This window comes from Cervus elaphus, chromosome 27 (genome assembly GCF_910594005.1).
Source record: "Cervus elaphus chromosome 27, mCerEla1.1, whole genome shotgun sequence".
In the NCBI taxonomy this organism is placed as follows: domain Eukaryota; kingdom Metazoa; phylum Chordata; class Mammalia; order Artiodactyla; family Cervidae; genus Cervus; species Cervus elaphus.
Window position 1 is genome coordinate 34070893 of NC_057841.1, and position 14652 is coordinate 34085544.

General features: G+C 34.0%; 1 protein-coding gene and 1 non-coding gene across 8 annotated transcripts in view; one reads left to right on the forward strand and one right to left on the reverse strand.

Annotated features, from left to right (window-relative positions):
• Nucleotides 1–14652, forward strand: part of SS18 (SS18 subunit of BAF chromatin remodeling complex) — a 71626-nt gene that overhangs the window by 39285 nt on the left and 17689 nt on the right. For all 7 annotated transcript variants that reach the window (XM_043888958.1, XM_043888959.1, XM_043888960.1 and 4 more), the window contains exons 6-7: nucleotides 12073–12240; nucleotides 12890–12994. In XM_043888958.1, coding sequence (XP_043744893.1) covers nucleotides 12073–12240; nucleotides 12890–12994 — 273 coding nt within the window. The remainder of the gene's footprint in view (nucleotides 1–12072; nucleotides 12241–12889; nucleotides 12995–14652) is intronic.
• Nucleotides 7969–8075, reverse strand: LOC122685122. The gene has a single exon (XR_006338287.1). It is a non-coding gene; the product is annotated as a U6 spliceosomal RNA (small nuclear RNA).

Below are 14652 nucleotides of genomic sequence, written 5' to 3' on the forward strand. Positions count from 1 at the left end.
TGCAGCCATGTGTATGGAGAAAATAGTTTTAACTGTTTTTGGAAAAAGGAATTAAAGTTTTATAGGAGTTTCTGTTCAAAACATAACCACCAGCTATTACTGTTCTTTAAATTAAAATCATTTTTCTTTCATTTAGTTACAGTTAACATACAGTATTAGTTTCAGGTGTATAGCATAATGACTTGATAGTTTCATGCATTATGAAATGATAACCATAAGTCCAGTTACCATCTGTTATTGAACTAAATTGTTAAATATTATTGACTGTATTCCCTATGTGTACATTATACCACCATGACTTACTTATTTTATACCTGGAAGTTTGTACCTCTTAATCTCTTTCACCTATTTTGTGCATCATCCCCAACACCCCACAGTGTTCTTCTGAAAAATGTCCTATTTGTATCAATGTATAGTTTTTTCTTCTTTTAGAAGTTTATTTTACTTTTTCTTTGTTCTCATAATTTGTGAATTTATGAATAGAAAATAGACTGTATAAAACATGACTTTGAGGATCTGATTTAGAAATAAAAGCTACATTTCAAAAGAGAAAAGAGGATGTTAGTGAGGAAATAACCGCCGTTTTAAAAAATCTCTTCAGGACAAATATAAAGCTTTTCAGTTAAATTTTGACATTTCAGAATCAACAACCACCAGAGAAGATTACAATTATCATGGAAAAAAGGAGGGAAAGTTATATGAGTTTTTAGCAATACTTGCTTTCTTAATCACAAATAAAAAACTTTTCAGTTAAATTCCTTATAAAAATATTTTGGAATTCCTTATAAAAATACTTTAATTACATGTTACCTGTTGGATTTTTAAAAACTTGTTCAGCATGATATAAGTTTTATTTGAAGTTTTAATATTTATTTTATTATAAAACCTTTCCTTAGGTTTATACAAATAAGCTACATGTTTTACATTAAATTCTTTCTGTTTTGATAAATAGGTGAAAGAAATTAGAGGAGATTACATTTTAAAATAAAGAAAAGCTTAGAAGAATACCAATATTCTATAAAAGGAAATGTTTTCTACTTTAAAAATTTTTTGTTATTATTTGTTGAGATATTATTTGCTGTTCTTTGAATTAATTCAGATTTCAAAACGTTGAGGCCTTTTGACTATCTGCTTATTTCTGTATACATATCTCTACATCATGAGCTATTAGGAAAAAAATGTTAAAACCCCTTATTTTTTAACAATGAAATAGTGGGATTTCTTAGATTAAATCTCTGTCCAATGACAAAGGGGAGAAAAAGCACAGTGATAATTGTGTTTTAAAAACAAATAGCAATTATTTAACCTTTGTCACGTTAATAATTATTATTTAGGTGACATATTTGGGTACTTTATCTGATGATGTCATAGTAGTTTTCTAAAGAGAACATTGCTGGTCAAGACCTAGATGTGTTTTATTCTGGTAGTTTTGAAGTGGCTTTGTTTTTTACCCTCTCTCCTTTATTTCCTTTCCTTTCCTTCTTTTTTTCCTCCCTGCTTTGAAAATGAAATTCAGGAGAAAAAAAGTACTCATCTAAAAATTTTGTCATGTATTTTGGAGTCTGATTGAAATTAATTCAAAGGATAGACATCTTATACATTTTCTGTTTATCATTTTGATTGTTTAAAAAAGGAAGGAGAAGCAGCATGATGATTTATACTCATAGTTCCAATATAAAAGGGGACATTGTGTTCCAGTGTTATAGTAAAAGTATCATTTCTGGCAATGAAATTATGGAATGTCTTTGGATGTCATTAATTCTCTAAAAGCTGTTTGCAGCTTTTAAATTTTTACTGAAAAATTGAAAAGTAATAGCAAACCAGATTAATGCAAAGTCTAATATAGTGAAAACATGTAGACCTACCATACCAAACATGGCCTCATTAAATTTACTGATTTCTGTATTCATGGTCATTAAAAAATTGTAAGTTAAATAAACTTACATGACAGTGGCATTGCAGTTGGTGCCTACTTTTAGTTGTAGTTTTATGAGAAAGCAAATATTTTTAAATTTAGCATTTAGTGTATATTCTTTTATAAGGACAGCTGTTTTTAGATGAGTGGTTTAGCAAGTTTTTAATGTTAATTTCTTTCTTAAATTGCTGCACAATGTTGTAGATAGTTAATCCGATCTACTTCCTGTGTTATTTTAACTATTTCCCATATTAAGTTCAGTGATGGTCACTTTGAACTTTAGGAGTAAGGCTCATGTTCACAGTTGATCACCTTCTTACTTGTTGGATCCACTCACTTACGTAGAGAGTGTTGGCTCCACTGCAATTCAGAGAGCTCCAAAGAGGCAGAGGTTTGCCTCTTTTGTCCTGGTGTCTAGAACAAAACCTGGGGGTAGGCATGCAGATATGTCTTTTCAGTGAATGGGAACTGAAACCAAATGTTACATAATAACCCAGAAAGATACATAGTTAGTGCCTTAAAGATGTTTCTTAAAAGTCTAATTAATTTGAGTAGTGTGGTAGGCTTTCTGGACCAACAGTTAACATTTGATAGAACCAGCATATTTTTCATTCCCAGGCTTTAGTGATTATAGCTTTCCAGATTTTAACACCATTTTGCTTACATATTACATATTCAAACGTAAGGATTTTCACAAATTGTTATGTTTGTGTTAAAGCATATATTTCACAACTTCCAGATATGGTATATAATTCTTCAGACTTGGATCCAAGTCTTGGCCCCAATGAGTACTGTGTATGGGACCTCTGTCTAATTTTCTTAATTTCTTTAAGTAAGATTAAGTGAGATGATGCATTTAAAAAGCCTAATTCCATAATTATTTGTATAATTTACATCAAATGAGAACAAGGGTTTTTTTGTGAAAATGAGAACTTGAGATCTGTTTATTGGCTATTGTCTTCTTTAGCTATAAGACCTAATTTATTTCTGGCTTTAGTTTTGTTTGAACAGTATTAAGAAAGTCTTGATTCATTTAGCTCATAAGTTGCAAGTGATAATGATCTGATCTAGAAGCTTGACATTAGAGTAGTGGGAAATTTTTCTTTCAGTACCTTTATCATATAAATATAAAGGGCAAAAAAAATTATCATAGCCAGGGTTGTTATACTTACTCTTATTATGCAGTGGTTTACTACCAGTTATATATTCAGTTTTTTTGGAAACTGCCAAAGTGATTACCAAAGTCTCTCTCCCATTTTACCATCCCAGCAGCATAGTGCATGTGGGATCTGCTTTCTTCAGATCCTTGCCAGCATTTGGTATTGTCAATTTTTTTTTAATCTTAGCTGTTCTAAAAATGAGTAGTAGATCACATCTCATTGTGGCCTTAATTTGCATCTCCCCAATGGCTGGCCATGCTGAACATCTTTTCATGTGCCTATTTGCCGTCTGTATATCCTCTTCAGTGAAATGTCTCTTCATGTCTTTTGCCCATTTTCTAGTTGAATTATTTTCTAACTGTTGAGTTTTGAGAAGTCTTCATATATTCTTTTAGGATTAATTTAAAATTTTTCTCCCGGGTTTTTTTTTTTAATGTAAAATTTCAAACATACAGAAAACTTCAAGGAATTGTACCTGTATCGTTGCCCTCTGTATTCTACTCATCTGTTAATGGCATCTTCTTTTTAAATGCATTTTCGAGTGTTTTGCAGATATTATTATACTTTTGCCCATTAACACTTTAGTATGCATAGCATTAGAGCACAACATTTAAAACGTTTTTCTTAAGAAACAAGAAAAAAGCCAAATAAATAACCTAACTCTACACCTAAAGCAATTACAGAAGGAAGAAATGAAGAACCCCAGGGTTAGCAGAAGGAAAGAAATCTTAAAAATTAAGGCAGAAATAAATGCAATAGAAACTAAAGAGACCATAGGAAAAATCAACAAAGCTAAAAGCTGGTTTTTTGAAAAAATAAACAAAATTGACAAACCATTAGCAAGACTCATTAAGAAACAAAGAGAGAAGAACCAAATTAACAAAATTAGAAATGAAAATGGAGAGATCACAACAGACAACACTGAAATACAAAGGATCATAAGAGACTACTACCAGCAGCTCTATGCCAATAAAATGGACAACTTGGATGAAATGGACAAATTCTTAGAAAAGTATAACTTTCCAAAACTGAACCAGGAAGAAATAGAAGATCTTAACAGACCCATCACAGGCAAGGAAATCGAAACTGTAATCAAAAATCTTCCAGCAAACAAAAGCCCAGGACCAGATGGCTTCACAGCTGAATTCTACCAAAAATTTAGAGAAGAGCTAACACCTACCTTACTCAAACTCTTCCAGAAAATTGCAGAAGAAGGTAAACTTCCAAACTCATTCTATGAGGCCACCATCACCCTAATTCCAAAACCTGACAAAGATGCCACAAAAAAAGAAAACTACAGGCCAATATCACTGATGAACATAGATGCAAAAATCCTTAACAAAATTCTAGCAAACAGAATCCAACAACATATTAAAAAAATCATACACCACGACCAAGTGGGCTTTATCCCAGGAATGCAAGGATTCTTCAATATCCGCAAATCAATCAATGTAATACACCACATTAACAAATTGAAAGATAAAAACCATATGATTATCTCAATAGATGCAGAGAAAGCCTTTGACAAAATTCAACACTCATTTATGATTAAAACTCTCCAAAAAGCAGGAATAGAAGGAACATACCTCAACATAATAAAAGCTATATATGACAAACCCACAGCAAGCATCACCCTCAATGGTGAAAAATTGAAGGCATTTCCCCTGAAATCAGGAACAAGACAAGGGTGCCCACTCTCACCACTACTGTTCAACATAGTGTTGGAAGTTTTGGCCACAGCAATCAGAGCAGAAAAAGAAGTAAAAGGAATCCAGATAGGAAAAGAAGAAGTGAAACTCTCACTGTTTGCAGATGACATGATCCTCTATATAGAAAACCCTAAAGACTCTACCAGAAAATTACTAGAACTAATCAATGAATATAGTAAAGTTGCAGGATATAAAATTAACACACAGAAATCCCTTGCATTCCTATATACTAACAATGAAAAAACAGAAAGAGAAATTAAGGAAACAATACCATTCACCATTGCAACAAAAAGAATAAAATACTTAGGAGTATATCTACCTAAAGAAACAAAAGACCTATACATAGAAAACTATAAAACACTGATGAAAGAAATCAAAGAGGACACAAACAGATGGAGAAACATACCGTGTTCATGGATTGGAAGAATCAATATTGTCAAAATGGCTATTCTACCCAAAGCAATCTATAGATTCAATGCAATCCCTATCAAGCTACCAACGGTATTTTTCACAGAACTAGACCAAAGAATTTCACAATTTGTATGGAAATACAAAAAACCTCGAATAGCCAAAGTAATCTTGAAAAAGAAGAATGGAACTGGAGGAATCAACCTGCCTGACTTCAGACTCTACTACAAAGCCACAGTCATCAAGACAGTGTGGTACTGGCACAAAGACAGAAATATAGACCAATGGAACAGAATAGAAAGCCCAGAGATAAATCCACGAACCTATGGACACCTTATCTTTGACAAAGGAGGCAAGGATATACAATGGAAAAAAGACAACCTCTTTAACAAGTGGTGCTGGGAAAACTGGTCAACCACTTGCAAAAGAATGAAACTAGAACACTTTCTAACACCATACACAAAAATAAACTCAAAATGGATTAAAGATCTAAATGTAAGACCAGAAACTATAAAACTCCTAGAGGAGAACATAGGCAAAACACTCTCCGACATAAATCACAGCAAGATCCTCTATGACCCACCTCCCAGAATATTGGAAATAAAAGCAAAACTAAACAAATGGGATCTAATGAAACTTAAAAGCTTTTGCACGACAAAAGAAACTATAAGTAAGGTGAAAAGACAGCCGTCAGATTGGGAGAAAATAATAGCAAATGAAGAAACAGACAAAGGATTAATCTCAAAAATATACAAGCAACTCCTGCAGCTCAATTCCAGAAAAATAAATGACCCAATCAAAAAATGGGCCAGAGAACTAAACAGACATTTCTCCAAAGAAGACATACAGATGGCTAACAAACACATGAAAAGGTGCTCAACATCACTCATTATTAGAGAAATGCAAATCAAAACCACAATGAGGTACCATTACACACCAGTCAGGATGGCTGCTATCCAAAAGTCTACAAGCAATAAATGCTGGAGAGGCTGTGGAGAAAAGGGAACCCTCTTACACTGTTGGTGGGAATGCAAACTAGGACAGCCACTATGGAAAACAGTGTGGAGATTTCTTAAAAAACTGGAAATAGAACTGCCATATGACCCAGCAATACCACTTCTGGGCATACACACTGAGGAAACCAGATCTGAAAGAGACACATGCACCCCAATGTTCATCGCAGCACTGTTTATAATAGCCAGGACATGGAAGCAACCTAGATGCCCATCAGCAGATGAATGGATGAGGAAGCTGTGGTACATATACAGCATGGAATATTACTCAGCCGTTAAAAAGAATTCATTTGAACCAGTCCTAATGAGATGGATGAAACTGGAGCCCCTTATACAGAGTGAAGTGAGCCAGAAAGATAAAGAACATTACAGCATACTAACACATATATATGGAATTTAGAAAGATGGTAACGATAACCCTATATGCAAAACAGAAAAAGAGACACAGAAATACAGAACAGACTTTTGAACTCTGTGGGAGAAGGTGAGGGTGGGATGTTTCAAAAGAACAGCATGTATACTATCTATGGTGAAACAGATCACCAGCCCAGGTGGGATGCATGAGACAAGTGCTCCGGCCTGGTGCACTGGGAAGACCCAGAGGAATCGGGTGGAGAGGGAGATGGGAGGGGGGATCGGGATGGGGAATAAGTGTAAATCTATGGCTGATTCATATCAATGTATGACAAGACCCACTGAAATGTTGTGAAGTAATTAGCTTCCAACTAATAAAAAAAATTTAAAAAAAAAAACAAAAACAAAAAACAAACAAACAAAAAAAGTTTTCCTTTTTCTTTTAATAGTTTTTTTTTTTTAAATAAGGTAACATTTACATACAATGAAATAAATTTTAAGTGTCTCATTCACTGGGTTTTGATGTATTTGTAACACATATACTCCTTGGCCTTCCTTTTATAACTAACATCCTAGGTGACTTGATGGGATGCTGTTTTACTCCAGTTTAAATGTTTTGTGTTAACCATAATCTCGCTTCTTTTATGATAAAAGGGGATGATTGATTTACTTTTTTCTGTTAGAAGTCTTTATCTCAAAGTGTGATCCTAAGACCACCGGCATCAGAATCATCAGGGGTACCTGTTAAAACAAGGTTTGTCTGCTCCACCCCATGCCCACTAAATGAGAATCTCTAGGGGTAAATTTTAGAAATTTACAAATCTTCCAAGTCATGCCTGTTTATACAGCCCATTCCATCTGAAGTTTTTCTGGGCAGGACAATCTCTCCTGTACCTGCTGCTTCATAACTTTCAGCTTTCATGCTGAGTTGACACAAGCTGTATGTTCTCATATAGCCCATCTCCATGGCTTTTTGTTTGGACAAGATGGGGCCTTTACTTTCACGGTAGATTGTCACTTGTGTCCCATAAATCTAGAGCTTTTGGAATTCCTTTCAGTTTACAGTAGATGCAGTCTACAGGGGCTTTGTTTTTGAATTAATATTATTATATAGTATAGTTGAAACTATTCAGAGGAGTTGACTGAGAAATTGCATAGCTTTTTGCTTTGCCAGATTTATGAAGCCACAACACATCCCTTTCCTAATTTTCAATCAGCAGAAAGCTAAATATACAATCTAATCCTCAGACTAGTTTGTAGAGATGCCTATGATGTAGAATTATGCCCTTGAGAATCCAGGACTTCTTAACTCAGCACTATTGACATGTTGAGTTACATTGGTCTCTCCTGTGGGGGCCTACCCTGTGCAGAGATATTTATTTATTTATTTTATTTTTTTTCTTTTTTAAAAAAATATGGAACGCTTCACGAATTTGCGTGTCATCCTTGCGCAGGGGCCATGCTAATCTTCTCTGTATCGTTCCAACTTTAGTATATGTGCTGCCGAAGCGAGCACTGTGCAGAGATATTTAGCAGTATTTCTGTCTCGTACCCACTAGGTGGCCGTAGGCAACCCCCAGCACCTGTGGAGACAACCAAAAATGCCTCCAAACTTGACTGAAAGTCCCCTGGGGACAGAGTCACAGCCTTAAGAAATGGTTACTGTACGGAACTGCATGGAAGGGTGGTCTGTGTTACTGAAGAAACTTAACAACAATAACAAAAGTTATTGATACGTTATGTTTCAGTACTTTTTAAATACTTTCATGGGATTTCTCTAAAAATTGTTCTTTTTACTAGATAAAAGCTGTCATGGTTCTGTTTCTTCATTGGTTGCTAGGAAATGCAGCTCGGTTTGTACTGGTTAACAGTGACTTCACTAAACTTCTGAGATTTTCTTACTTAGCTCTTGTTCTTTTACCCTTGATGTTTTTTTCTAAATGTCTTATGAACCACTTAAAACTCTTGATGAAGGCAGGTGTAGATTTTAGGTAAGTAAAGAATCCTATTCACTTTAAATGGCATTTTAATAGATAGTGGGTTAGCTAATTGAATTTACTGAAATACAGGGATTTTCTTCTTGCAAATAAACCATTAGTAATACTTTCAAATGAGAGCTATAAATGGTTTAGTTTGAGACTGAATGGTTAAGGAACAAGTAGTAAAATGTGAGCAATAGGTGATGACAGATGAACAAGAAAATGGGCTTGGAGTGGATATTATCTACACAGTTTTGTAGTCATTCTTACTATAACACAGACATAATAGATGAAAAGAAGAAACTTACTGTATTCTAGGATTTTATTATTATAGTGATAATGTTATGTAGGACTGTTTTTCTCCGAGATATTACATGGAGAAGTCTGATTTGACTTTGGAGAAGAGTTACACATAATGGCTAAGAGCATGGCTTTAGATTTCTCACCATTTCCTAGCCATACAACGTTAGGTAAGAGTCTTAATGCTTGTATGCCTTAAGTTTTCTTACTTGTAAAGTGAAATTGACAACAATACTACCTGTTTCATCGGGTTTGAGGAGGATAAATAATAGACATAAAGCTCTTAGCTTAATGCCTGGGCCATAATAAGTACTCATTAATTGTTAGCTGTCATTTTTAATCTTTTAAAATTATTCATAGATTAGTAATATGAGTTTAGAGTTTTATTATTTTGCATCTCAAGATATGATTAAAATATAGGACATTGTTTTTGTAGAGTATTTGATAGTAGGATCTTTGTATATATCATCCTTTATAGTACTTCTTAGTGTCGGAAAGGTTTATGTGAAAGATAAAAAATAGCCTTTAAGCATATAATAATGTGTGATGTCACACTTTGTAGAAAATGGTTATAATAGACTCATTTTGTAATCTTTACTCTGTAGCACAGATTTTTAGAACTTATTTTGGGGTAGCCTTTTGAGTTTAGTGTTCTTATGTCCCTTAGTATCTCAATACACATTTATTTGTCAGTGTGACATATTTCATTATCATAAGAAAAATAATATGCTTCCTAAACAATCAGAATTAAGTCATAGTTTTTTAATAGATAAGGCTTCAAGGAAAAAGATGAAAAGTGCCATGGTCTAGCAGTGCTCTCCTGCTCTGTTTTCTGCAGTTTTAGGCTTGATCTTGAGTGATTCGTGGATCCTTAGAGGGAGAGAAGTGACAGAAAATAAGAGAAGGGTGATAATTGAGCTCTTTGGGATTGGAACTGCTGACAGTCCCAAAAGATAAAGCACAAGTGGCATGGTCTTTTCTATCTAGGGCTTAAACTAGAATTACTTTTCTCCTTTATAGCAAACCTTAGAACTTTGTTATTATTGTGTCTTTTTGGATTTTCCCCCAACTGATATGTTTTTGCTTTCTTTCCCCCTTTAATTTTGGTTCCACTGCATATTATATGCTTTAATTTTATAGTGATCTTCTGTTAAAACACGAGATCTTTAATCAATGTTGAAGAAGAAAGACAAGGCAAAACCTTCATTTACTGGAAATGAATTCTGTAAATGGTCAATTATGCTGCCTATTCTATTATGAATGCTGGTGTTCAATATACAAAATGTTTTAATAATTGTACCCTTAATTAAATTAGTACTTTGAAACTTTTTCATTGCATAATTTGCTTCTGAACTGCTAACTTTGCTATAGCTGGAGTAGAGGCAGTGAAGAATAGTGGAATACATGTGCTTTGAAATCTAACTGGAGTTTTGCCTGATTCCCAGTTGATGTCTATTAGCTTATGTAATCTTGATCTTTGGATTTCTTGGCTGAACATGGGAAAGTTAGGCTCCTTACCTCTGGTAGTCAGTGATTTACATGAAGTAAACGTGAGAGCACTTCTGGTAGCAAGTGCGTTCTGTGTCGGGTTCCGTTTTCCCCTCCCAGTCTCTACTGAGCTGTCTTATCCCTGTGATTGAGTTTACTTCCTTGTTGAAGACAAAGTCCCAGAGTAACCTTTGAAAGACTTATATTTATGACAAAATTAGAAGAAAAAAGAAATTTGAAAAGAAGTAGAATAGAAGAAGGCAAATAGGAGAAAAAAAATTTTTCGCTCTAATAGAGTACTTCTTTAGATAGCCAGTTCTTCATATTGGAAAAGAGTGAATTCTCTTTGCTCACATTGTTGTTCCTGCTGTTGTTAGTCAGAAATATATTTAAAGAGGTGGGTGTGTTGTGTTTTTAATTTTTTATGTAAATTGTGAGCTTTTGGCTCATCTGGACAATTTTTCCTGTAAAACTTTTCTAATTCTTTCCCCAAGTCAGTGAAGGCGGGGTGGGGCATCTAGCTATTTAAGCAGGAAATTAGGAGACAACTCATACATGCTTCTCAGGCAGTGATGGTTGTAATGTTCAAATGATGAGCTCTACATACCTTAACTTAGCCCAGTGAACCTCTGAGGAGCCACCTACTTTGTTAGATGGCAACAGGGAACTTCATGGCTGTTGTTGATTATATCATGTGGTACATTTTTACTGTTGCCAGTGTGATGATACTGTAGCAGTGGTTGTTCCACTATCTGGATATTGCTCACTCCGGAAACTGTGCAGTTCTGATTTCTAAGTCTATGGCTTATTGTAATTCTCTGCCTACGTGTTTTTTTGACTGTGTGTGTTAGAGGTTATTAAGCATTTATAGCCCTTTGATTTCAGGAAGACTGTTTTAGTTTATAAATCTTAAAGTTGAAAAAACTTCCTGGTGGCTCAACTGGTAAAGAACCATCCTGCCAGTGCAGGAGATGCAAGAGATAGAGAGTTCGATCCCTGGGTCAGGTAGACCCCCTGGAGAAGGAAATGGCAACCTGCTCCAGTATTTTTGCCTGGAAAATTTTTGCATGGACAGAGGAGCCTGGCAGACTGCAGTCCATGGGGGTCACAAAGAGTCGGACATGACTGAACACGCATATTCACAAAGTTGAAAAATAGAAGACCCTTAGGTTTTTGTTTTAAAATTGTGTATGAAATTCCACTGATATAAATAGTACATTTATAAATGCATTTGTAGATTCCCTGTCTACTGTTACATAATGATTGGGCATTGAAAAAGGAAAAAGACATACCCAGGAATTAGATTTCTTTCCCTCTGTTTAAATACTCATTTGCTGTGTGATTTTTGTGTTTTTTTTTTTGTTTTGAGATATTTTCTTATGTAGCACAAGATTCTGTCTTTTCTGGAAAGGTTGTCTGGATAAATATTACATAGTACATAATGAAAAATATATGCATTTAGCAAGTTCATATATTATAACCACTCTGTTTTTTAAGAAATTGGTATAACATTCCTCCAGTGGAATTCAAATCAAACTGTGGATTGCTTGTTTTTCCTAGTTTGCAGATTATTTTAGGCACGTGAACTGTAGTTAAAAGATTTGCTTATGTTACTTGAAGTCAGTTTATCTTGCAATAAATTACCTAGTTGAGGGATTATATGACAATACAAGAAGTTTGTATTTCTCTTAAGATGTTGAAGTTATGTGCCAGCAATTATGTGTGTAATGTTTTGTCTGTTTTCAGGTCCAGTGATGCACCAGCAGCCTCCTTCTCAACAGTACAACATGCCCCAGGGAGGCGGGCAGCATTACCAAGGCCAGCAGCCACCAATGGGGATGATGAGTCAAGTTAACCAAGGCAATCACATGCTGGGTCAGAGGCAGATCCCCCCCTATAGACCACCTCAACAGGGTACGCCTCCACGGGGAGAAATTCTCACAGTGCTCGAAAGGCTTTCCATTTTAATGAACTTTTCATATAGGCCAAGTTAGAGCCTTTTCTTTCTTGATTTTGAAAATCATATTTTATTATTTTTCTTAAAAGGTAATGGGTATAGTAGGTACAGAGGGTCACGAAAAGTGGATATGAACTCCCTGGTTTATGGTTTTGTTTATTCTTTTCTGGGAAAAGGTTGTGTCATCAAATTATTATAAGCTCACTAAATTTACAGCAGAAAACACCATTTTATTTTTGAGAAATTACTAAATGTATGATCAGAAACAAACCCTAATTTGTTTCAAACTGCCCTAATATCAGGAAATTAATTTTCTGCCAGTTTGAATCTCTTTTTAGGAAGGTAGTGTTTATGTTTTTTGAGTTGGTATTGTTTGATATTGCATGTATGGTCTTAACATTGATTTCTGTGAAATGTGGTGTGTGTTGTTGCTGGGTGTTTCATGCATGTGTGTGTATAAGAAAAGTCAGAAGTGTCTGAGATGCCAGAGCATGGGAGGGGGATCTACGGCTGAGAAATAATCTGTCATAACATCAGATTAGACCGAATGCCTTTGATGACACAGAGAACAAACTATTTACATCTTGACTGGTTGTGGTTTTTCAGGCCCACCACAGCAGTACTCAGGCCAGGAAGACTATTATGGGGACCAATACAGTCATGGTGGACAAGGTCCTCCAGAAGGCATGAACCAGCAATATTACCCTGATGGTAATCTCTCCTAATGTTAACTTTCCCGTTTTCTATCCCTGCCCAGTATTAATGTAGCTAGCTACTCAAAACACTGTAATGAGAATGAAAAAACTAACACTGTGTTTCTTCCAAATTTAGAAACACTTCAGTAATCTAAAGCATCAATTGTGGCATTAATTTATAACCTATTTTAAAGTATATTTTGCTTGGTTATTCCATATTCGTATCGTCAGGCAACATGTTCTATCATTGGAATCCTATCTTATGTAAAAGAAGATCCTTTTATATCTGGAATTGTTCATTTGAACCAAAGCAAGTGTTACTGATTTGCTTTTTTAAGAAACAGCTTTATTGAGGTAATTCATACATCATAAAGTTCAACTGTTGATTTACTTTTATTCATTGTATAAATACAAAGAGAATATAGTTCTTGAGTATTCTACCAAATTTTATCCTGTTAGTTAATATTACATACGTCTCAAAGAACTATGGTTTATATATGTTATCATTTGCATTTGAGAAAAATTTTGGAGGCTAAATTGTATCCATAATATAGCTATTTATATAGAGTTAGTAGAATAGAAAGGCATTTGAAAATCAGATTTTAACTCTAGTTATTTAGTTTAATGGTAATTTTATTTTTTAACGAGAAGGTAGCTTACGAAAAAATGGTCAGTAAAAGATGTACTGTGTTTAGTAGTAAGCCAAGTTTACAAGTAGACTGTCATCATACAGTTCTTTGTTTTCTTGTATGCTTGAAAATTTTATGATACAATATTGAAGAAAAAATAATCCAGACATATAAAATTGATCATATAGAGGTGGCTGTTTACATTACAAAATGATCTATCTTGTTTGGAAGGATTTGCCAAAATCTTCATTTATATTAAGCTCCCTTGATGTAATTAGGTAAAACTACTTAACAAACTTGGAGAAACTAAGAACTTGAAGCTGAAATGTTGAGACCATTTGACTAGAAGCTAATGTAAGCTAGCAGGAGGATATGACTTGGTGTATTTAAAAAAGCATTTTGTCTGCCACTTTCTGTCAGTGTATAAATCCTAAGTGGTATAAGGACATTGTTTTTTTCCTGCAGAGATTCTGCTTATATAGGCAGAACAAACACGCCTTATAGAATTTTGCACACAAAATATGTGTTTCTTAGTGGTAGTGATACATATGGATAATTTTGGTTAGAAAATATTTTTTAAAAAATCTCTTACTTGCCCTCAGTTATTTAGAATGTTGGAGTTCTTTTGTTTTCCTTTCACATGTAGACATTGTTTTAACTTTTTTTTCCTTGAAAAACTTTAGTTACATTTATATACTATAGATATTTTAAAGAAATGAAATCTAGGTTGCTAAACACATTAGGTATAGTCTGCTGAAAATAAATGATAGTCTTGTTTAATTTTTAAAATACATTTTAAGTAATTGAGGTGAATTTAACACCGTTATTCTGTTACTGAGTATTTCGTGAAACATGAAATTTATATTGTTATAAATATGAACTTTCTATTCAAAATAGATATGTTGTTCTTATAAATAGCAGAACTTTAAGGTTGCTATAAATAATTCTTTTATTGTACAATGGAATTTAAAAATTTAAGCTGTATATCATTTTTACATAAATGTGTATTAATATATTTTTCTGATATTTACATAGAGTATTTCAT